General features: G+C 44.0%; 1 protein-coding gene across 1 annotated transcript in view; it reads right to left on the bottom strand.

Moving 5' to 3' along the window:
* Positions 1–6214, bottom strand: part of BEGAIN (brain enriched guanylate kinase associated) — a 197689-nt gene extending 191475 nt beyond the window's left edge. Inside the window, exon 1 of the mRNA XM_079949693.1 lies at positions 5204–6214. Coding sequence (XP_079805819.1) covers positions 5204–6130 — 927 coding nt within the window. The 5' untranslated portion in view covers positions 6131–6214. The remainder of the gene's footprint in view (positions 1–5203) is intronic.
* Positions 6215–22827: the final 16613 nt, after the last annotated feature.

Below are 22827 nucleotides of genomic sequence, written 5' to 3'. Positions count from 1 at the left end.
CAGTAGAGTCATATCCAAGTTAGTAAACCAAGGTTAAGTCAAAGCTACCCCTGTTTGGGTATAAATGGGAAACTGTGGTTTAAACAAACCACTCTAGAAGTGCCCAAGTATATCTGTGAGGAGAAGAGGAGAGATGGCTGGAGGGGTGGGATGGGGGAAAGCAAAGCAAACAGGCCTCTCTCTGTCCTCACTGGTAGAATGAAGCACCACTGATGAGGGAGGGCTCACCATGCTTTCTCTTGACTTGATAACCATGGTTTATTAAGCTAATATTGCTACCTCTGAGCTCAGTCTATGTGCGAATAAACAGAGACGAATCTGACATCACCACAGGAAGGTCTATAGGTCAGGGATACAGCAGAGGGTTCCTTGTTCATCTCCAGGTGGAACTGGGAATGCCCCATGCCTGAAATCCTGGAGAGCCACTTTTAGTGAGTGTAGATGATAACTGAATTAGATGGACCAAAGTTCAGTACATTCAGAAAGTTGTGTTACAACATTTCAGTCTCCCCAAACACTTTGCTGCAGACCTCCAAGTCGCCGTAAGTTCAACAACAACAACAAGACTTTAGAGGGGCGCTCCTGTGAGAAACTGCTGAACTTGAATTTATTAGCAAATGTTATTCCGTTGAATCTGGCCTCAAGTGAGGAAGATAGCAATATAATCTTATCACCCATGACTGCTGTTGTGAATGAGTCATTCCATTCATATCGTTTATGCATTTGGCCAATGCATATAAATGAGGTGTAACTACTGCATGCCCTTTGCATTTCGTGGCCCTTTCTCTTGCTCCACTTTCGACAAACTTTTATATCTCTGCACATATGAATTGCATCCAGACTTCGGGTGCAACCCTAGCTCCTTGATGTTGTTGCCTGGGGAGGTTAGAAAACCAAACAGGCTCCTGTCCACCAGCCAGCCTCCACTGCCAGGGTAGCCCACCATGCAAGGGGGAGGGGGGCTTCACCATGCTGGAGGCCCCATGGCAGGTATAAAGTTACTACTGACTATTTTACCACTTGTGGTAGCCAGCAGAAAGTCCGAAAATTGGGAATTTGGGAGTCGGGTGATGGAGGCTTTGGCTCTGCTGCATCCAAAATCTGGCATATCCCATAAGGGGCAGGGATTTGTATCTGTCACTATGTTCCATGATTCCTCAGCCTCACTTAAGCTTTTGTAGTTGGAGTCAGTCAGTCCCCCCAGGTCAGGTGGGAAGGGGCCTGCAGGACAGGGAGCAGGTCTTCCAAGACTCATAGCCATAATCCCTTGTTGTGAAATTGATTCAAGATGCTTTATGGGAATATTTCATACACACCCACACACCAAATGAAGATAGCACAGCTTATGCCACAATAAATTTGATAGGCTTTAAAATGCCACAGGACTCTTTCCTGGCTGCTTTGCTCCAATATCTGGAGTCATGCATGCAAGATGGGTTTCAGTGCATCATGCAAGAAGGATCTGGGATCCCTTGCACCCTTGACAAGGAGCTGCATTGATGCCCCCACCCTGCCAATTAAAAACAATATACATTTACAGTACTGCTATGGTCACATTATAAATTACTACATTTTATGTGACCCAAGTACTCAAATGTTCAGAGTGAGGGCGAGGCAAGGTGGAAGGGCAAAAACATTCACACACCTTTGTGCCGTGGCACTGGAATAATAATAATAATAATAATAATAATAATAATAATAATAAACATTTATTTATACCCTGCCCTCCCCAGCCAGAGCCGGGCTCAGGGCGGCTAACACCAGTAAAATTACAGTAAAATCATAATGGGGGAAAACCCCAGTTTAAAATACAGATTAAAATGCAATTTAAAATGCAGCCTCATTTTAAAAGTAGCCCATAGATCAAAACCGTAAGGGAAGGGAAACATAAGTGCCAGACTGAGTCCAAACCAAAGGCCAGGCGGAACAGCTCTATCTTGCAGGCCCTGCAGAAAGATGTCAAGTCCTGCAGGGCCCTAGTCTTTTGTGACAGAGTGTTCCACCAAGTCGGGGCCAGTACTGAAAAGACCATGGCCCTAGTTGAGACCAATCTAACCACCTTGTGACTTGGGACCTCCAAAATGTTGTCATTTGTGGAGCTTATGGTCCTCTGTGGGGCATACCAGGAGAGGCGATCCCGTAGGTACGTGGGTCCTAGGCCACATAGGGCTTTAAAGGTCAAAACCAGCACCTTAAACCTGACCCTGTACTCCACCGGGAGCCAGTGCAGTTGGTAAAGCACTGGATGAATGTGATCCCGCGGCAAGGAAGGATAGATAGCTTCTCATGCGTTAGATCTTGCTGCGGCAGCACTGGTGCGGCACCACAAACATATGTGTCATATACTCCATCATCTGATAGGTGATTTTTGCACATCACCGCCCCCTGGGTCTGCATCTCCAGAGGGTGCCAGTTTTCACGAATGCTGAAAACTCCTCCAATCACATGGCAACTTTGCTTCTATGTCTCTGAACCATTGTCACAACTGAGCTCGTGCAGGTTATGTAAGGTTGCCTGAAATTGAAATGTTCGGCAGGACTATGTGTTATTAGTTATATTATGAAACACCAAATACAATACAGCCATTGAAAAGTTGAGCTTCCTGCATAGTAGCATTAGCCTGAGTTTATTGAAGACCTTGGAAATCTAAGCTTCAGGTAAGCTGCTAAGACCTTTTTATTTTGTCAGGCTTGTAGTGTGGGTTAAAGTTCTGTCTCCTGGTTTTTATCGCTGAGTTGTTTTATCACGCTCTTGGTTTTACTGTACAAAATTGATTTTAGAAATATGAACTGTTTTCAGTGCAGCTTGAAGACTTTTCCTGCATGTTTGTTTGTGAACTGTTTTATCGTATACTCATTTATTTTACTTGTTTTCTTTAATAAACCGCTTCCAGTTTATTTTGGAATACACACGGTTCAAAATTGCCACAGTGCCCACAATATGGATTGCATTATTAAATTTTACATAGTAATCACCATTATTAGAATCAAAGAAGAGGACATTTAATATTTATTTTGGAAAGTGGTTTGTCTATCTGTCCCTGTTCTCCTTAGGTTCCGCTGCCTCTCAAGATATTGTCACCAAACTCAGCTGCAGGGTTCCTGATGTGAAGAACAACAACAACAAATCAATACATTTTGGAGCTCTAGTTTTTCATTTCCCAACACTTTTTGAGAAATGAAATTCCCACGGGGAGCTCCAGGAAGGGGTCAAAGTTGGAATTCTTGACCACAGAGAAGGGGATCTACATTACTGAAGACATTGTGTGAATAAGTCCAGAAGTTCAGGGGCTGGAATTCCAAAGGAAACCCGCATTTATCTATTCACAAAATACTATAGCACTGAAGCAGTCAGAATTCAGTAGAGAAATGTTTCTATTACAACTGTCCTCTGGATTCAGCACAGAGAACTGAGGCAGAAAATGATCAGGGAGGGAATTTAGTCCAAGCGGAACATTCAGCAACCCCATGAAATCGCCCGTGAGAGAAAGAAGTTCGCTGCTGGACTTGTAACATGGCGGAGAGTGACTTAGTGGTTAAAGTTAATACGCAGGATGCAGCTGCCTGTCAGCCGCTGCCTATCCCAGATGTATGCTATAGAGCTCACAGCCTCACAAATTCTAATGGCAGCCCTCTGAACTGTGAGGAGGGGTCAGCTTTGTTCTTTTCTTTTTGCAGGACCATCCACTTGCTATTCAGGGTGCTGACCTGTAATGGAGCATAGTGCTTTTCAGACGGAATTGCCTTCCGTCCAGAACCTTGCCTTTAGGCCATCTTTGACATGGCACAGACGGCCAAGGACACCTTGCAAAATTGCAGCAGCATGGATGCCTGGTGCTTTTATTAAATGACTGCATTTATGAACGTGAACGGGGGGAGAGGAGATGTTACACACAGGTCTTCTGCCCTCTCATGCTGCAGACTACACACACACACACACACACACACACACACACACCTTTCTTTCTTTCTTTCTTAAAAAATCTATAAGGCTTCTCTTGACTTCAAAGTGACTTAACATTTTTCTTCCCCTAAGGGCTCAGCTTGAGGTCATCAGTTTGTGAATGGGCCAGGATTATGCAACCAGGAAGCCCATTTGCTTGGGCCTCCCCTGGGTTAAGTTCTTAAGGTCTCACTTTAGCACCAGCTGGTGGGAGACAGGGGCAAGGGGAGGAAGCTGGCAATTGCATACATTATTTCAAAAGTGAATTTTTAAAAGGGGAGTGCGAAGGTTTTCTCTCATGTTAACTGGCACCCCAGGGGGGAAGTAGCATGTGGATGATACTATGCAAGTGAAACTGTTTTTGCTGTCTCCAGAAAGTGAACCCTACATATACAAGGTGTCATCTGAACACTGGAAGCTGCCTTATACTAAGGCAGACTGCCAGTCCAAAGAGCTTTTTACACAAATAGGTGTAGAGGTGGATTTCTCTTAACTTATATTGCCTGAATTTCTTTACACTGAGATGCCAAGGACTGAAATTAGGATTTTCTGCATGTAAAGTCTGTGTATACACACTTCCTCCACCCTTGCTGGCTCCCGGCAATCAGGAAAGGGGGATTTGAACCCATAATAATAATAATAATTTATTTGTACCCCACTCATCTGACTGGGTTCCCCCAGCCACTCTGGGCGGCTTCCAACAGACTATTAAAAACACAATAAAATATCAGACATTAAAAACTTCCCTAAACTGGGCTGCCTTCAGATGTCTTCTAAAGGTCAGATAGTTGTTTATTTCCTTGACATCTGATGGGAGGGCATTCCACAGGAAGGGCACCACCACCGAGAAGGCCCTCTGCCTGGTTCCCTGTAACCGCTTTTCGCAGGGAGGGAACTGCCAGAAGGCCTTCAGAGCTGGACCTCAGTGTCTGGGCTGAATGATGGGGGTGGCCCCTTCAGGTATACTCAAAGAATTGTTGGAGGGTATGGAGTTATGTGACCCCCAAGTCAAGGAGATAAGTAACTATACAACCTTTAGAAGACATCTGAAGGCAGCCCTGTATAGGGAATATTTTGTAATGTTTTTTTATATATGCTGAAAGCTACCCAGGGTGATGATGATGATAGAATACAACGTCCCTATTTTCACTGGAGAAACGTTGGAGGGTATGCTACTGCAGATGCTCCACGACTGAAGTACGGCCCCCTCCCCCAAACCCATGAGAAACATGCCAAATAAAGTGGTTTTGGGTTATCTCACCATGCTTGAACTTCGAGGCAGGGAGGCCGATTTCCTAGCAGGCATTCCATCCCTTTGCAAAATGATGGTTTCTCCCGGCACGACAGGCCTGACTTCGCACGAAATCCCATCGCCGTATCTCTCATGGGGAGGGCCTGTATCCAACGACAAGGACTTCTCCAGCTTGCGCAACCGCGCTCTAGCCACCAGGTCATCGCTCCTCAAGCTCTCCAGGTCCATCTCTTGGTGTGACTTCCGGGCCACAGCATCGGCTTTCCAGACCTCGGGGGTCTTCTTCTTCATTCGCAAGTCATCCAGGCTTCTGCCACCCGAGCCCAGGCTACTCTTCAGCTTGGCGGCCCGGAAAGCTCTCAGGCTCACAGGGTCGAGCACCCGGAACGTGACCTCGTTCAGGAACTGTGAGAACTTGAGCTTGGCCTCGATCTTCTCTTCCACGACAGACAAGGAGCTCGAGGAGCCTTGGCTCAGCGCACTGAGGTCAGAGGCCGACGAGCTGCTTCTCTTCTGCACCTTCCGCCTCTGCAGCTTCTGGCTGCTGCTCCCTGCTTTGGCTGGGTAGAGTGAAGCGTGCTCCAGACCATGAATGTTTTCACCCCATTTCTGGTTGTGTTTCAATCGATGGGATTGATAACCTTCATCCTTATTTTTGCTTTTAACAAAGCTTTTAGCCTCTGACCTTCCGCCGCTTTGGAGCTCAAAGCTGTCCTCGCTGGAGCTGCAGGGTTTAGAATAGCTCGCCGTACCCAGCATGCTCAAATGTCTGCTGTCTAGGCTGCTTCCAGCTTCAGAGGCACGCAGATAGGCAGCAGCACCGCAACATGGTCGTTCTTCAGCCATCCCCCTAGGCCCTTCTGGCTTGTGGAGTCTCCCGTGTGCCCCACTCTCCGCCTTGATGTGTGTTGGAGAGCCTTTGGACAACAGCTCCATGGGATCTTTTCTTTTACGTATCAGAATGTTAACCTATTGCCAGCAAAATGGCATCTCCCTCTTCTTCTTCATCCATGCAAAAGGGCCGTTTCCTTGGCAAAATACACCCCTGGTCCAGCTGCCACAGTTCACAATCCCTAGTCACACATATCCACCAAAATTAGATCAATAGCAAATTTGCATCATTTTAATTAGTTGTACCAATCAACTAAATCCATAGTACATGCAATCTCCCACCTCCTGCCCTGGTCCCCGCTGCTGAGAAACGTGGGTTTCCATCGATCAAGACAAGCATTTGATATATTCCTGCCTGTTGAACTGTGAACTCATCTACATTGATGTGAATCAATTCACACTAAGTAAGCTCTGGGGCAGTAACATTGCAGGGCCTTTTTTTAAAAAAGTCAGATACTAAAGAAGGTCATATGATGGTATGAAATGCCCTGCTCTTTGTTAATGCACTCTGCTCTGTTATAAAATGCACACACAAATCTATGAGGACCCATCAGGCCATGGAATAAGATGAATTAGGATGAAATTGTCATTTTGGGGAAGGATTTCTGCTATTAAGATGAACGTGCTACCAAGGATGTTATTTTTGTTTCGGTCAATTCCAATAATCAAGGGGGCAACAATTTTTAAAGAATGGCAAAAAACAATTTCAAGATTTATCTGGCGGGGAAAGAAGCCGAGAATACAGTATAAGTTATTAACAGATGCTAAAGAAAGAGGAGGCTTCGCTCTGCCAGACTTGAAATTGTATTACAAAGCATATTGTCTTTGTTGGTTAAAGGAATGGATGGTATTGGAAGATACAGACTTGTTAGATTTAGAAGGTTATGATAATAGATTTGGTTGGCACGCATACTTATGGTATAATAAAGCAAAAGTCCATAAAGGATTTGGAAACCACATATTTCGAAGATCTCTAATAGAAATTTGGGATAAGTATAAAAACCTATTAGAAAGAAAAATACCACATTGGTTATCTCCATTAGAAGTAATGAGTGTGAAAAAGATTGATATGCAAGGAAATTGGATAACTTATGGGAGTTTAATACAAAAAGAAGGAAGTAAATGGAAGATGAAGGCATATGAGGAAGTTAAAGAATATGTAAGAGATTGGCTGCACTATCGTCAGGTTGATGAAATGTTTAAACAGGACTTCAAAGAAAGAGGATTTGATGAAAATAAGTCAAAATTTGAAGTTGAGATATTAAGTAATAAACATAACATTTTGTCTAAAATGTATAAACTGCTGCTTGAATGGCATTTGAAGGATGAGAAGGTAAAGTCGGTTATGATTTATTGGGCTAAAGACTTTGGGTACAATATACAGCTGAGTGACTGGGGGAAACTATGGAAAGAAGGTCTAAAATTTACTGCATGCAATGCCTTAAAAGAAAATGTGATGAAAATGTTTTATAGATGGTACATTACTCCAGTGAAATTGGCTAAAATGTATAAGGTAAGCAATAAATGTTGGAAATGTAAAGAAAAAGAAGGAACTTTTTACCATATGTGGTGGGAATGTAAAAAGGTGAAAAACTTTTGGGAAATGATATATAATGAGATGAAGAAAATGTTGAAATATACATTTATTAAAAAACCTGAAGCATTTTTATTAGGCATTGTAGGGAAGGATATAAATAGAAATGACTGTAAACTGTTTTTGTACGCAATGACGGCAGCAAGAATACTATTGGCACAAAATTGGAAGCAAGAAGAACTACCGCCGAAAGAAGATTGGAGGATGAAACTGATGGACTACGCAGAATTAGATAAACTAACGAGAAGAATTTGAAACTGACGGGACCAGAGATTCACAGAAGATTGGCGTAAATTTACAGACTATATGGAAAGTAATTGTGATGACCAGATTACATTTGTAGGTTTGCAGGAAGTTTTGTGAGGGGAATAATTTGTATTATTGCACTATTGAACAAAAAGGATAATATTAGTTATGATATTTAAAGACAATATTAATTTAAGAAATGCAGAAGAAATTATAAATATGGAAGATCTACAGAGGCGCTGATGGAAGTCCAAAAAGATTGTATAAGAGGTGAAATTTGGTGGAATGTTTGTTAAACAATATGTTTTAAAATAAATAAAAATTATTACAAAAAAAAAAGGAATAAGATGCTTAGGGGGATGATCTGGTCCCCCTCCCCCATTGCAGCACTGTCCATGCAGAGATGATTCCCCTTCAATGTACATGCAATGGGGGACATGCAAAGACACTGTTACCCATAATATTATGTGGAATGGGAAGTCACATCCAGTCAGTCCATCCACCCAATGTTCTGGTGCTCTCAGGAAGACGTAACTTGCACTGAGTGGAGGAAGAGGTCTGATGACATGGGAAGCCCACAAAGACCTCATGTTCTCTCTAATATTCTGCTGTGTTGACTTTGTGTTTTCTCATCCCATGGGATCTACTGATCTTATGGGAATCTTCCATATGTGGACACTGAACCCTGGGTGGAGCTTCATTTTGCCTTTAGTTTCTGTGCGTTATTTATCATTTTTGTTGAAAATGTTGAGAATTATCATTATATTCACTGAAAGGATTATTATTGCATTGGTTTAGAAACTCAAATGATGATCAGCTGTGAGTCGAACCAAAATTGCCCTTCCTGGACAGAGATAACCTGCTCACATCTTGTAAAAGTAAAAAAGCAAACTGTGGCACAATATTACCTACAGATCCAAAACTCTTGAGAATTGCCAGTCAATGTCAACATCTGCTGATTTTATATGTATATGAGAACAGGTGGTATCCAACAGCTATGAATCCCTAATCAGTCAATTTACCTTTCTCATTTACCACTTTTCTTGAAATTACAGTTTGATCTTTATGCTGTTGAATTGCCTCTCTTTCCCACCCCTCACTGATGACTTCCTGGTGTTGCCTGTAATATGGTCAGGGTTCCTTTCCTTCCCAAACACTATCACACAGAAGAAGAAGCTGAAATGCTGTACAACTTCACAAGGGTCTGGGAAAGTTCACCACTCTGCATCAAAACGGTCTTGTGAAGGTTCTTTGGGATTTCTTACAAACTGCATGGCCCAGGATCCCTTGCGACACAACGAGAGTATCTCCCTTGGCAAATCAACATTCCACCTGCATAGCTGGGCACCTTGGAGGACTAAGAATGATGCATTCTGAGGCACTTATTGGGAATACATTGCCAGCTTGATCACGGAGGGTATATAAAGAATTTGGGCAAAGGTTAATTGAAGCTTATTTAGGTGCCAAATGACATTTGAGAGAGCTTTTCTGAACACCTCCAGGTCTGAGCAAAGGCAGAACCAGACTGAAGGAACCCACCACCACCAAGATTAATTGATTCAGTGGGATGACTCTGCAAACCATAGATCAAAGAGTTTCAAATGGGCGCCCCTGTACTGTGAAAAGAAATTAAGACTTTTGTGCTTGGGAGGTAGGGGCAAAGATTTGTCCTTTTCCTTTGAACTGGGCTTACGTTTAAATTTTTTTTTTTAAGGGCTTTGTTTTCCTGGGAATAGTATCACGAGCAAATGAAATCTCCTGTAGCAAAAGGAGGAGAACTGCCGCCAAGGTTGTTATGACAACTGGAAGTTTCCTAAAGAAGAGCTCTGAAAGATGTTTTCGTTTTGTGGCAAGAACTGTTAACCACTGCCTGCAGTTACCCTGTAAAAAAATATTTTCCCTCCTGGTCCTGCAAAAATGCTGGTGGCAGCATTTGCAGGTTAAATCAATCAGCACCCTGCTCCTATGAATTTTGAAGATACGATACCCATAGCTGTCACTTCAGCGCACGGGGCACCTGTCAGCTGGGCCTGTCACAAGCGTAGTTTTAATCTCATTTGGCCATTATTTTTTACTAGCAAAAGATTGGTCACTGTTATGATGTGTGTGGTGTAGTTGCAGAAAGGGTTGGTATACTGCAAGATGCTGCATTGCCCTTGTCAATTTATTTATATATACTGCATTTTCCACAGTAAATCTGATCTCAGAGTGGTTCCGAATCAAAATCTCAATACAGCAACATAATGGCAATACATAAGGGGACTGCAACAGAACAATGAAATATTAATAATCAATAGCTGCTCATTTGTTTAACATGCATAAACATTTAACCAAGCATAGAGCTTACTGATATGTCAAGTCAAAATACCTATGAAGCAACTCCTTTAGGAAGGCTTCCTGGGCTGGAGGGTGGAGCAAAAAAGAAAAGAAAAAAGCTAACAGTAAATGGCACCTGTACAGTTAAGTCCAGTCAAATGTGACTATGGGGTGGTGGCGCTCATCTCGCTTTCAGGCCCAGGGAACCGGTGTTTGTTCACAGACAGCTTTCTGGGTCATGTGACCAGCATGAATAAACCGCTTCTGACACAACGGAACACCATGACGAATGCCAGAGTGCATGGGAATGCCGTTTACCTCCCCGCTGCAGCGGTACCTATTTATCTACTTGCACAGGTGTGCTTTCGAACTGCTAGGTTGGCAGAAGTTGGGACAGAGCAACAGGAGCTCACCCTGATGTGCAGATTCGAACTGCTACCTTCTGATCAGCAAGCCCAAGAAGCTCAGTAGTTTAGACCACAGAGCCAGCCTCTGTGAGGGTGGAGCAACACAGATGAAACCAACCATCCTCTGTCTTAGACAGATATGATTCATCAAGGTGGATAGCTCAGTTGGTTAAAGTGTGGTGCTAATAACACCAAGGTTGCAGGGTCGGGATAGCTGCATATTCCTGCATAGCAGGGGGTTGGACTAGAGGGATCCTCAGGGTCCCTTCCAACTCTGTGATTCTATGATTTGAAATACTGCTATCAGGAAATACTTTCCAATTGAAGTGTATTTTACAACGAAGACAGATTGATGTCTGCTAAATGAAAAACCAGCTATTAAACATTCTCATCATTTTTGGATCTCTTGCACTGCACAGAGTTGCTTTTTTGGGTGGTTTTTTCCCCTCCTAGTGTTACTGTTCTTCTCAAGCAGAAGGAACTCATGGGGTGGAGAGGAACTGTCACACTAGCTTCCTGGCAGGTGGGCCATGGTTGCTCACTGGGAGAGAGAGTGGTGAGGTCAGTGCAGTGCAAACACACTGGCAGGAACACTGGTTTGGCTCCTCCAATGTTCTATGCTGGCCTCCACATTGCCTTACGCTTTCCCTTTGTGAAAACAAAATAAAAGAAAAGAAAACCTTTTTAGAACTAAAATACCCAGCAGATGAAGTTAGACAACAGATCAACAGAGCCAGACTGATACCCAGAGAGAACTTGCTGCAAGACAGACCCAAAAAAGAAAATAACAGAACACCTCTAGTCATCACATACAGCTCCCAAGTTAAAACAGTACAACGCATCATCAGAGATCTACAACCTCTCCTGGACAATGACAGTTCTCTTTCTCAAGCTCTGGGAGGAAGACCTTTCATTGTCTACAGACAGCCACCCAATCTTAAACAACTCCTAACCCACAATAATACTACTACCAGACTTAACACGGACACTGGCACCAGAGCCTGCAATAAACCCAGATGCCAACTTTGCTGCCACGTACACCCGGACAACATCATTACTGGCCCCAACAACATCACACATACCATCTCGGGACTATTTAATTGCTCATCGTCTAACATTGTGTATGCCATCAAATGCCAACAGTGTCCTTCAGCTCTCTATATTGGACAAACAGGTCAAACCTTACGCCAAAGGATAAACGGACATAAATCGGACATCAGGAATCACAAGACAGAGAAACCAGTAGGAGAACACTTCAATCTCCCAGGACATTCTATACAAGATCTCAAAGTAGCTGTTCTATTACAAAGGAATTTCAGAAATAGACTGGAAAGAGAAGCTGCTGAATTGCAACTTATCACCAAACTTAAAACCATGGAGAGACCTGGTCTTAACAAAGACATTGGATTCTTATCTCATTATACATGACAAAGCCATTTTTCACCTTCTCACCCCTTGCTTTTTCCTGTAAGACCTATTGCAGTCGTTAAGAGTCGTCAACAGGCTCATCACAGCTATCTGCCAATCACCCATTCCCACCACCCTTCTGAGTAATACCCCTCCCCACCTTCTCACTATATAGAAGGGTCTGGTGACTTCTGTTTCAGTGTATCTGAAGAAGTGTGCATGCACACGAAAGCTCATATCTAGAACTAACTTAGTTGGTCTTTAAGGTGCTACTGGAAGGAATTTTTTTTTCTTTTATTTTGTTTTGACTATGGCAGACCAACACGGCTACCTACCTGTAACTTTCCCTTTGTGGTTAGCAACAGTAACCCATCTGCCAGGAAGCTAGCCTACGGTTCTGCCCCAGCCAGTGAGCTACTTCTGTTTTTGTGTTATATATGGGAGAACAGAGGTTGCAATTGTAACTTATCCAAGGGAGGTGATGATTAAGATCCTGTCTCCCAAACCATGATGCTGTCAACTAGGCTAAATGGCTCTTGTTAATATTGAATGGTGAGGGGTGGGTGGGTTGACTGGATGAATGAACGCTTGGAATAGTGAAATCGTCGCTTCAAATATCTGCCGAGCGATTCTACAGAAATAGCAGAAGGAGAGCCAATTAGAATGAAACCGGCTCTGCTTGCATATAGCCAAGATGGGAGGGTTCGCCAGGCTATCAAAGGCAGCATGGGAGTCCCCAACAGGAAAGAGTAATTCCACATGCCAATGGGAATGTCACATTGACGGGAAGAGACATTCAAAAGGCAAGCTGAACATCGCGGTGTTGCTTTTCCCCTGTAGCTTTTGGCTTGGCTCTCCTCCTTGAGTCACTTGCAGCCAGTTGGACTTCTGATTGTTCTCCTGTGTGGGGTAAAAATGTCAGAGCTCACTGTATGAGAGCATGTTGGAAATAAATAGCAACCATGGGGGAAATGGTAGGTAAATGTCATTTCTGATTACTTGATTGTCTTGAGAAAGAAAGAAAGAAATGCATGGAGGGAAAATAACACTTGACAAGCTTCTGAAAAGAAGTGATGTGGAATTTGCTTCAAGACTCCCTCTAGCACAAGCAGTCGTCCACAAAGCAGTGAAGCACAGTTTCAGCATGGGGCAAAGTGTTTTGAGCAAAGGACCGTGGCATTCAGGCTGTCCACCAATCCTAAGAACCAATAAATAAGACTGCAATATGCAGACATAGTGCTGTTCTACTAATCTGTGGTGTGACCACATTTGGAATATTGTGTAAAGTTCTGGTTGCCTCACCTCAGAAAGGATATTGCAGAGTTAGAAAAGGGCAGCCAAAATGATCAAGAGCAATTCTTCTGCAGCGTTTCAGACTTTCAAGTTTGTAAGGCAAGTAAGAGGTGGCATGGTCCATAAAATTATGCATGGCATAAAGGAAGAGGATACAGAAATGTTGTTCTCCCTCTCTCATAACACTAGATATTGTGGGCACACAATGAAGCTGAATGTTGGAAGATTCAGGATAAACAAAAGAAAGGACTTCTTAATGTAGCCCATCGTTAAACTGTGGAAACACAGAACTTGCAGCGATGACTACCAACTTATTGTTGTTGTTTAGTCATGTCCGACTCTTCGTGACCCCATGGACCAGAGCACGCTAGGTACTCCTGTTTTCCATTGCCTCCCGCAGTTTGGTCAAACTCATGCTGGTAGCTTCGAGAACACTGTCCAACCATCTCGTCCTCTGTCGTCTCCTTCTCCTTGTGCCCTCCATCTTTCCCCAAATCAAGGTCTTTTCCAGGGAGTCTTCTCTTCTCATGAGGTGGCCAAAGTATTGGAGCCTCAGTTTCAGGATCTGTCCTTCCAGTGAGCACCCAGGGCTGATTGCCTTCAGAATGGATAGGTGTGATCTTCTTGCAGTCCATGGGACTCTCAAGAGTCTCCTCCAGCACCATAATTCAAAAGCATCAATTCTTCGGCGATCAGCCTTCTTTATGGTCCTGCTCTCACTTCCATACATCACTACTGGGGAAACCATAGCTTTAACTATACGGACCTTTGTTGGCAAGGTGATGACTACCAACTTGCATGGCTCTAAAAGAGGATTAGGCAAATTCATGGAGCATTAAAGCTATCAGTGGCTACTAGCCATGATGGCTATACTCTGCCTCCACTGTCAGAGGCAGTAATGCTTCCGAGTACCAGGGCTGAAAACTGCAGGAGGGCAGATTGCTTTTCTACCCTGGTCTTGCTTGAGGGTTTCCACAGGCATCTGGCTGGCCACTCACTCGAGGAAGAGGATGCAGGACCAGTGGTGTAGCATGGGTTGCCAGAGCCTGGGGCTGTGTGGAAGGGTGGGTGGGAAGGAAACAGAGTATACATGCACATTCAACTGCCTAATGGTATCTGCATCACCCAGAAGATCATAGCAGCAGAGATAAGAAAAGAAGAGTTGTTCCATTGTCTGGAGAGGTCACTTCACAAGGAGAAGCTGTTTTCAATGGAGTCCAGTGATGGAAGTGCGCAGCTGTATTGAGGCAACACTGGGTGTTGAAATTTTGCACTCCTAACCATTTTGTGCCTGGGGCAACCGCTCACTCTTGTGGGCTCCCCCCCCCCCGCTACACCATTGTGGAGGACTAGATGGGCTTCACCCAGCAAGGCTCTTTTATATTCTTAAATGGACCACAAGTCGGTGTAGCTGTTTGAGAACTATTTATGAATTTTGAAAAAAAACAGAGATTTACATGATGCCTACCTTATTCTGTTTTCTGCTCCAGGCAAAGTCCTTGTTATTATTTTGTGAGCCTTTTCTTGTATAATTTTAAACACACTGACAGTTTTATGCTGCTTTGTGATCTTCTGGCCTTTTAGTTTGCTATGTTTTGCTTATACTTACATTTTAATTGCTTTATTCTTTTTTTGTAAACCACCCTGGGAATATGGCATAAGAATACCTAGAATGGATAAATAAGAAGAAAACAGTTTGGCAAAATATTTCATCTCACTGGTCCCAGTTAGTTCAATGTACCAGTTAAGTTACTGAACTGAAGCTTCCAAAACACCTTTAGAGCAGGCCTAGGCAAACTCAGCCCTCCAGAAGTTTTGGGACTACAACTCCCATCATTCCTAGCTAACAGGACCAGTGGTCAGGGATGATGGGAGTTGTAGTCCCAAAACACCTGGAGGGCCGAGTTTGCCTATGCCTTCTTTAGAGGCAGCCCTACAAGAACCTTCTTCTAGTTGGGAGTTAGCATTGCTTAATCTTTGCCAAAGGTTCTGTGGCCACATGTGCACACCCCATGCAACAAATCATAGCAGTGGAAGGCAATCAAAGGTCTGACTTTTCCACACTGCCTTAATTATAGTAATATGAGCCCAAATTGCAGGTTCTGGGGAAACAGGAGGCCTGGCTTGCTTATTCACTCTGCAGCATGCAGATGCTGGGGTTGAATGCTGTCCTCAATTTGCTGTGACTACCCCAGTCATTGCCTCTGTAGTGTGTGCCATTTGTAGTATAGGAAGTATAGTATATGGATGGAAACAGAGAGAGAGAGAGAGAGAAATCAGGGTTAGGTTACATTATCTCCTTCCATGTTCAAGCACCTTTTCACAGGCATCAGTGCTGGCTTCAATTGCCCGGGAGCACTTGCCAGTTTCCATCAGCAAAATGGAAAGGAAAAGGTCAATTTGTGAAGACTCGACTCCTAATGAATGTTATAGGAAAGAAGTGAATGAGCAATGCTAACTAGAGCGACTGAGTGGAGATGTCAGGTGGAATGGTGGAATTGACATCACCTGAGTGGATATTTCAGGATGGGATGGTGCCATTGACACGAGCTCTACTCCTGCTTTACAAAACTGCTCTCCTCCTGCTTTGCGTGTGTGTGTAGGGGGGAATGGTACTGTCATTTTCCTGTGCCTGCCAGCAGCAGCATACATCATCATGGCCCAGTGGAAAGTGACAGAATGCAGGGTGGCTGTCTACCACCTCCATTTGGTACAGTGGTTGAAACCCTACCAGCCTGCACACTGTCTCGCCAGAGTGGTACATGTGCTAGTTATCTCCTGCTTGGACTATTGCAAGGTGCTCTACATGGGGCTACCTTTGGAGGTGACCCGGAAACTACAACTAATCCAGAATGTGGCAGCTAGACTGGTGTCTGGGAGTGGCCACTGGAACACTGGTCGGTCCTAAAGGATCTACACTGGCTCCCAGTACATTTCTGAGCACATGTGTTGGTGCTGACCTTTAAAGCCCTAAACGGCCTCAGCCCTGTATACCTGAAGTAGTATCTCCACCTCATCATTCAGCCCAGACACCGATGTCCAGCTCCGAGGGCCGTCTGGCAGTTCCCTCAAGTTACAGGGAACCAGGTAGAGGGCCTTCCTGGCAGTGGCGCCCTCCCTGCCGAACGCCTTCCCATCAGATGTCAAGGAGATAAATAACTACAGTGGTACCTCGGGTTAAGTACTTAATTTGTTCCAGAGGTCCGTTCTTAACCTGAAACTGTTCTTAACCTGAAGCACCGCTTTAGCTAATGGGGCATCCCGCTGCTGCCGCGCGATTTCTGTTCTCATCCTGAAGCAAAGTTCATAACCCGAGGTACTATTTCTGGGTTAGCGGAGTCTGTAACCTGAAGCATATGTAACCTGCAGTGTATGTAACCCGAGGTACCACTGTATAAAACTTTTAGAAGACATCTGAAGGCAACCCCGTACAGGGAAGTTTTTAATCTTTGAAGTTTTATTATGTTTTTATATCTGTTGAAGCCACCCAAAGTGGCTGGGGCAACTCAGTTAGATGGGTGGGATACAATTATTATTATTATTATTATTATTATTATTATTATTATTATTATTTGCACGCAAGGCAGATGTTCTATTACTGAGCTGCAACCCTTCTGTTAACATTTGCCTATCAGGACTGAAATCTGCACAGGCCTGACTCTTTGAGCCATGTGTTCAAAGAATCTATATTTTTTTTAAAAAAACAACGTGATTGACCCTGTGAATGAAGCTAATTTAATAATGAATAACACAGCTTCTTTTGTAGGAGGCACCCGGCACCGATTCCAAACACAGAATGCTAAAAGGCTCACTAAACAATAAATAAACGAAATGATTAAATCCTGTCAGGAAACAGTGATGGAAGATGCTTTCATATGGTGGAACTGAATCTCAAGTGAGTGCCACATTTTGGGGACCAGTTGTTTCCTTGCCTGGAGCAAAAGAAAGTAACTAAGTTTTTGATGTGGATAAATTTTCACAGATCTTCAAAAACAGCCTTTTTTTTTAAAGGAGAAGAAGAAGATAGGTCTGAGTGAAAAACAAATTCTGGTTGCTTAACAAACATAGCACACCTTTCCCATACCTCTTTCACCCAGGGAATTTCAATGCATCATTGTTTGCTGATGCATAAACACTATTTGCCTCGCACTTTTTCTCACATCAAGGTATTTACACTTCACACGGCCAAATTCTGTGGATTGAAGGAATCTGTGTAGACTCTTAACACATCTCTGACTCTTTGCAACATCGTCATAACTGCCACTTGCAAGGATCCACATTTTGACCATGCCACCACAGTGGTGTCTGGTTCCCATTGGAACTAGCAGGTATGTCTGAATTTCCCAGACATACTCAGAATACTGCACTTGGAAGCAGAGACGTAGCTAGATGATCTTGCTCCCCTGGCAGAACCGTCCAGATTGCGCTCCCTAGCCATGGACAAGAAGAAGAATTGGATTTGATATCCCGCTGTATCACTACCCTAAGGAGTCTCAAAGCAGCTAACATTCTCCTTTCCCTTCCTTCCCCACAACAAACACTCTGTGAGGTGAGTGGGGCTGAGAGACTTCAGAGAAGTGTGACTGGCCCAAGGTCACCCAGCAGCTGTATGTGGAGGAGCGGGGAAGCGAACCCAGTTCACCAGATTATGAGACTACCGCTCTTAACCACTACACCACACTGGCTCTCTCAAATTAGCTCTTCTTTCCACCTCTCCTCCAACCACCCCCCCCTTCCACCCATTCAATTCACCCTCTGTTTAAAACCATTTCTTATGAGGCAATAATCAATATTTATATTTACGGACATATTTTTAGTTGTTTTGTGCCCCCCATTGCCTGCTCCCCATGCACGGTCCCACCTCACCACCCACTGGCTACGGCCCTCCTTTGGAAGCAGTACTCGGGAGAAAATTGGGAAATGTCTGCGAAAATCTGGATGCATGCAACTCATGTTGGCAGTGTCGATTTTGTTATTTTGGAAAAAAAGCTTTTCAAAATATAGCAACCCTATGAATCATAGAAATGAGGAGTTGGAAGGGACCCTCTGCAATGCAGGAATCACAGCTAAATCCTCATCCTCTTTCCTGATGGAATCTCCAAAAGCAACGCTGAAGCCAGGGAAGAGGATGACAACAATAGTTTTTTTACTGGCACCCCACCCATCTGACATAATAAAACATCACACTTTCAAAAGCTTCCCTGTACAGGGCAGCAGCCGCAGCACCCCTTGGACTTGTTATGTGTAGGAAGGCAGATATGTGGGGGCAAATTGTGGGGGCAAACTGAGGTTGGTGTGGTATTTTCTCATTCACCCAAATAGAACAGCCTTTGCTGCTACCATGTGCTATCGAAAGGGAGTTGATCACAGGTTTATTGTCAGACTTGCAAGGTTGCTTTGCCACTATTCCAGATTGTACACCAGTTCCAATCAGTTCACTGACTTGCAGTCAGCTAAGTCCTCCTCAGAATAGAGCCACTGAAATTAATGAATCTTCAGTTAATTGTGTCCATTAAGTTCAGTTGGTCTACTCTGAGAAGGGCTAGCACTGAATGCCACACCCTTGACAGGATACAACTAATGAATCCTATCAGTGAAAGTGCAGCGCAAGGACTCCTATTTGCATAATGAAGCTCCCCCCTGTGGGATGTGAAACACAAGAGCAGTCAAGTACAACATTCCTAGAGTGAATATGTTTACACATGGGGAGGAATGTTTGTCCAGCCAGCAGGTAAACATCCTGTTTCCTTCTGGGCTGGGACAGACTTCCTCTGCATGTGACTTGAGGTGGGTGTGTCCTCACCTGTGCAGGTAATGACAAAAGCACAGGGCAGGGCAGCCATCTCTCTCTCTTTGACTACATGCATCGAAGAAGCAACAATCTGCTTAGCCAAAGATGCTCTCTTGGCTTCCAGCCAAGAGAGGACAAAAGGACTGTCTCCTTATGAGAAAGTTTCCAGGTGTATGTTACTTTTCTAAGCTAAGTCTGCCTTCTGGGATCCAACTGTGAACAGAATGTGAGTAAACTCTTTTTATACTTTTATAGAAGACTGTGTCGTGCCTTATCTTTTATGAGGGAATAAAGGGGGAAATACCAGAACAGTTATTACAGAGGCTTTAGCGAGCCTGAGCAAACGCATCCGCTGTGAGTTTAAATGGGGAATGTTACTCTGTTAAATTGTGAACTTGTTTACACAAGTTGGAAAGGCTATAATCAAACAATATATCCTCTCCTGCATCCCTGAACATTCCCCCCACCCACCCACCCCACTGCTCAAGGTACACCAATGGTCTGACCTGGTATAAGGCAGCTTCCTAATTTGGTAACAGAATCAAGAGATGGGTAGATCGTTATTTATGGCAAACCACCCAGAAAACTTTAAGTCATGGGGCACCATACAAAACGTCATGATTTGCTCTACAGGTCTGCTCCTCTTCCCTGGGGGGTGATGTTGCAGACTAGCATATGGGACCGCCAGTGACCCGGATTGGGGGTGGAGGGATGCCGCCCACGTCATGGGGATTTCCAGCTGCGTCACGCCCCCGGCCAACCAATCGATTTGACGTATGTCATAGGGCTCCCCCTACTGGTGGTTTACCCTTAGTGTGACTCCCTGCAGATGGGCAGGAGTTGGGATATAATCTGGTTTCACCCAATGCCCAAGCCAAACCGCTCACTTCTGTAGCCAATAAAGTTGTGGCCTATTTTAGCCCTGTAACCTAAATTATCTGTGTCTGTGTGTGTTTATTATATAAGGGAACTATGGGGCCTGGAGCCTTGTCACGCAATACCACTAGGTCTGAATGAATTTCTATTTTCAAGATATAGATGGTGCTGAGATGCCTTCATGATTTCAAATATGGCTGATTAGTCCCGGCCCGATCGCCACACTTTTCTTCACTCCAGTAAGGTTGTTGGTTGAAGCCCTTGAAATATCTATTTCATGGGCTTGTTACTTGCTTGATTATCTCGTATATGTTCTTAAATGTCTGCAGCTACACTTTAATCAATTAACCAAACCAGGAAATCCATGAAAGCTTGCAGCCAGGGGTAGATCTATAAATGAATGAAGCTTCTGCTTATGGCCTCTAATTCCAGAGGGGATCCAGAAGCAAATTTAGTCCACATTGCTTTAAAAAAATGGATCTAGGAGACCCAATTTGAGTCACGTTGGTTAATTTTTTATTGTATTGTCAGGCTTGGGGGATTCTATCCTCCATCAAGGATCAAAGAAGAAGCAAGAAAGTTCATATTTATGGTTTTATTCAGCTCTCGTGGTGCAAGACAAATAATCCAGTCCTTCACTCCATAGTGACGTTGCTCACTGTGAGCTCCCCCTACTTATTTCCCCAGCAACAGCCTGTGGCCCTACAGGTGGCCTCAGGAGTCAAAGGTCTTTGAGCCCTTTGCTCTTGAATTCTAAGTGAGCGGCGAGTACATGGGGATGGCGGGGCTTCTATGCTTTCCAAGGATGTCTCTACTGGCAATTCTCCCCCTCTCCCTCCTTCTCCTAACACCTCCTCATAACTTGGAAGCTCTGAATTCTGCTGCAATTCAAGCCTGTTTCCCTCTTCTCTTGAAACTACTGGGGGGGGGCGATCCTCCCCCCTCCCCCTCCTCTGAGGGAAGCAAAGGGGGGGGGGATTCCCAGCCTTCCCCTTCAGTCCCTGACATGTATCTATTTCAGGCTTCCTCAAACTCGGCCCTCCAGGTGTTTTTGGCCTACACAACTCCCATGATATCTAGCTAGCAGGACCAGTGGTCAGGGATGATGAGAATTGTAGTCTCAAAACATCTGGAGGGCCGAGTTCGAGGAAGCCTGATCTATTTCAACAATCCCAAAGTTTGAGAGTCAGTAGCATAGATGTTGTAAAGGTGTGGTCATCTGTTGTGCATCAACCCCATTTAAGAAGATAACAGATAACAACCCAGATCTCATTGCTGGTTGCAAAACAGACCCGCCCAACCCCAACAGTTCAAGCTTCAGGTGGCTTAAAATGTAGGTCTGCCACTGCTTGCTTCCCCCCAAAATACTGATCAGTTGGAAGTCAGAGGTGCATTATATTTCTACGTTTGTTATATTTTATGTGTATTTGTGTCAGTAGCTCAAATGCAACTCTCACCTGCAGTTTTAGTATCTGACTGGTATATATGCTGAGAATATACACATGCATGTCTAAGTAGCAAATCACATGGTTGAAGCACAAAGCACACCCCCATAGATGAAGAAGCACCATCGCATATAGAGGCTGTTGTGCTGTTCCTATCACACTGCCTCCTTGCTTAAATGTCATACTTCAAGACTTACAGACCTGAAAATAACTGGGAAAAGAGTTACTGTCCCTAAATGAGGTGTCCCCTTCTCATTCCATCATCATGCCCCCGTAACAGCTGTTTGAATATCCTACAGAACAACAACAACAAAAATCTTCGACAATCTTGCAAATCAAGTTGTGCTTATGCAGTTGCACGGTTATTTTATACAGTAAACCACCCCGTGATCCTCCAGTGAAAGATGGTATATAAATTTAATAAGTAAATAAAATAAATGTCATCTATGCATCAATCACAACAAATGTTGGGGGAGCTGTCAGCGACGAGAGACTAATGCCTTGCGTAATTTAAGCAAACAATCCGCTATGGAAATGTTCCTCAAATGTTTAATCCAAATAGCTGAACTTTGTTTTTATCGTGCAATTGCCAGCTCTCTAATTAATAAATTGGAGAGGGATGTCTGCCTGTGAGAAGAAGAATCAAAACTTTATTAGCAAAGCCAACAGGCCACAGCTAGACAAGAATTAAAAATAAAAATAAAAATAAGAATAAAAAGAAGAAAAGAACAGGCAAAAGGGGGTCCGTCTGCCTGTGATTTCCCCCCACAATTCACCTCCCCCGTCAAAAAATGACAGGGCTGGTTTCACTCTTGACAGCCCATAGTGCGTTCGCAATACACATCCCTTTTAAGATGAGATCGAATGGGTTTGCTTCATGACATGCATTATGCAAATGAACGAAGGACAACTCAATTTTCTCCCCCCACTCCACCCCACCCTGCACACACAAACCTTACCCTGACACTCAGTTATAAATCATTACACCATTTAGTTTCCTCTCGCCATGGCTGTAGCAAGCCATGCCCTTCGAATTTGCTGTCTTTTGTACCATAATGCATTAAAAAGCTTCCTTTATTTCGGAGGCAGCAACCTCCGCCGAATGCAGCGATCGAGCATATTAAATCACATTAAGGGAAGGCAATTCAGATGTCGTATTGCAGCGCCACAGTTCCCACACTGAAGACTCCCCCCCCCTCCTACCTGTAAGATTTCTAACCCAAAGGCATGCTGTGCATTAAATGGGGTGGGGTGGGGGGATGAACGATACTCACTTGAGAAGGTTTGCTTAGGCTATGCTCTTCTTTCCCACTGTCTGCAACAACAGTGCTGGAAAAACAAGTAGCTTATTAGATCCATGCAGCTTG

This window comes from Podarcis cretensis (genome assembly GCF_951804945.1).
Source record: "Podarcis cretensis genome assembly, chromosome: 1".
Classification (NCBI taxonomy): domain Eukaryota; kingdom Metazoa; phylum Chordata; class Lepidosauria; order Squamata; family Lacertidae; genus Podarcis; species Podarcis cretensis.
This window is presented reverse-complemented; position numbering and strand designations above follow the sequence as displayed.